Source organism: Hippocampus comes, unplaced genomic scaffold, assembly GCF_001891065.2.
Source record: "Hippocampus comes isolate QL1 unplaced genomic scaffold, H_comes_QL1_v1.1 scaffold130, whole genome shotgun sequence".
NCBI lineage: Eukaryota > Metazoa > Chordata > Actinopteri > Syngnathiformes > Syngnathidae > Hippocampus > Hippocampus comes.
The window spans coordinates 3,246,863-3,248,355 of record NW_017842057.1 but is presented as its reverse complement, the minus strand read 5'-3'; the positions used below and the strand labels follow the sequence as shown (position 1 = coordinate 3,248,355).

Sequence of the window (1,493 nt, the reverse complement as noted above, 5' to 3'; positions counted from 1 at the left end):
CCAGCCACGGCAGCTCGAGACACTGAAAACGGATACTTAAAGAGTTTATGAATGCAAATTTTACTTTTAAAAAGTTGCCAGATTGTTCGATTGACAAGACCAAAGTTACCTGTATGTTTTGCAGTCGTAAACTGAGCTATCATCATAGCACGTCGAGTCTGAAATACCGCTGAATGGCCAAGTACACAGCTGACGTGAGTACTCCGCCCCCTCGTCTCAGACGGACAGGTATGGATAATTTCAAAGCGAAGAAAATGTATAACACGACGAAGAACAAATTTGCTGAAGCCATAGCTAAATGTATGGCTACTGCATGCAAGCCTGTCAACATTGTCCACAGCTCGACTCAAGCTGAAGCTGACGCGATTGTCACTTGTTTGGAACTATTTTGTGTGGAAGGTTACAGTGTTCCGTGGCCATATAAATGTATGCAACCATGGCTTAAATCCACTATAGACTGAGTACTAATTTACCTTCGATGTGCACTTTATAATGTTATCTTGCTCTTTTTTGATTCCATAAAAAGAGCTGTTAAAGCAGCTGTTGTGTGACAAAATATTTTTTTCACTGTTGTTGATGGACAGTAATATTGTGTGAGAGATTATGTGTGAATAACTGCTCCAAGTGAAAAATGTTCATGTAAAATTGAAAATCGAAATTGTTATTTCAGTAAATATTTGCATTTTGCACATAGAAAACTGATTCATGATTCCATGTTGATGAGAGCATTAAAATGGGGAAAAATAGGACAAAAAATATAAAAGGAAGTTCAGAAACGATCAAAAATGCGTGAGTAATCACGATTAATTTTTAGTGAATTTGAGTTAGTTATGACAGTTGCATTTTTAATAAGATTAAATATTTTAATCGTTTGATATATATATATATATATATTGTTGAACCATCTTACCTACACCACCAAATGGGAGTGAAATGAGTGTGTAGTGCATCATAACATCATTGACGGTCACGCCTCCACTTGTGGTCTCCTCAATCATCTTTTTTGTGACCTTCAAAAAAACAAAGAGATCATTAAAGAAGAAAATAAATAACTGGTACTGTTATAAATGATAGCATTCATTTTCCATCCACTCCACGAGGTCAAGTAGTGTACCCATTTTACCTTTCCACATTGCCTCTCCTATAAATTCAAACCTGGAGGGTTTGTTCCCTGGCAACATATAACTGAGAATTGTTTGTTTGAAATATACCATGTGTGTTTCAAAGTTACACCGATAAGTTTTCCCATCATTGATGAGGTTTGTTTATTTAACATTAAGGTTATTTTTTTATTTTTTTTAGTTCAACATCTTTGTTGGAACATAGGCACAAAAACACTGTCATCCCACTACTGCGTAGCTGTATAACAATCATTTCCAGAAATGACATTGTAACATTCTTTCCATAAAAATACTCATCTGCTACCTGGAGATAAAGCTCTCTCTCTCTCTCTCTCGCTCTCTCTCTCTCTCTCTCTCTCTCTCTCTCTCTCT

The 1,493-nt window shown here is 36.2% G+C and overlaps 1 protein-coding gene across 4 annotated transcripts in view; it reads right to left on the bottom strand.

The window, feature by feature from the left end:
- LOC109510584 (aldehyde dehydrogenase, dimeric NADP-preferring-like) overlaps positions 1-1,493 on the bottom strand; it is a 28,946-nt gene that overhangs the window by 2,869 nt on the left and 24,584 nt on the right. For all 4 annotated transcript variants that reach the window (XM_019860988.1, XM_019860989.1, XM_019860990.1 and 1 more), the window contains one exon: positions 911-1,010. In XM_019860988.1, coding sequence (XP_019716547.1) covers positions 911-1,010 — 100 coding nt within the window. The remainder of the gene's footprint in view (positions 1-910; positions 1,011-1,493) is intronic.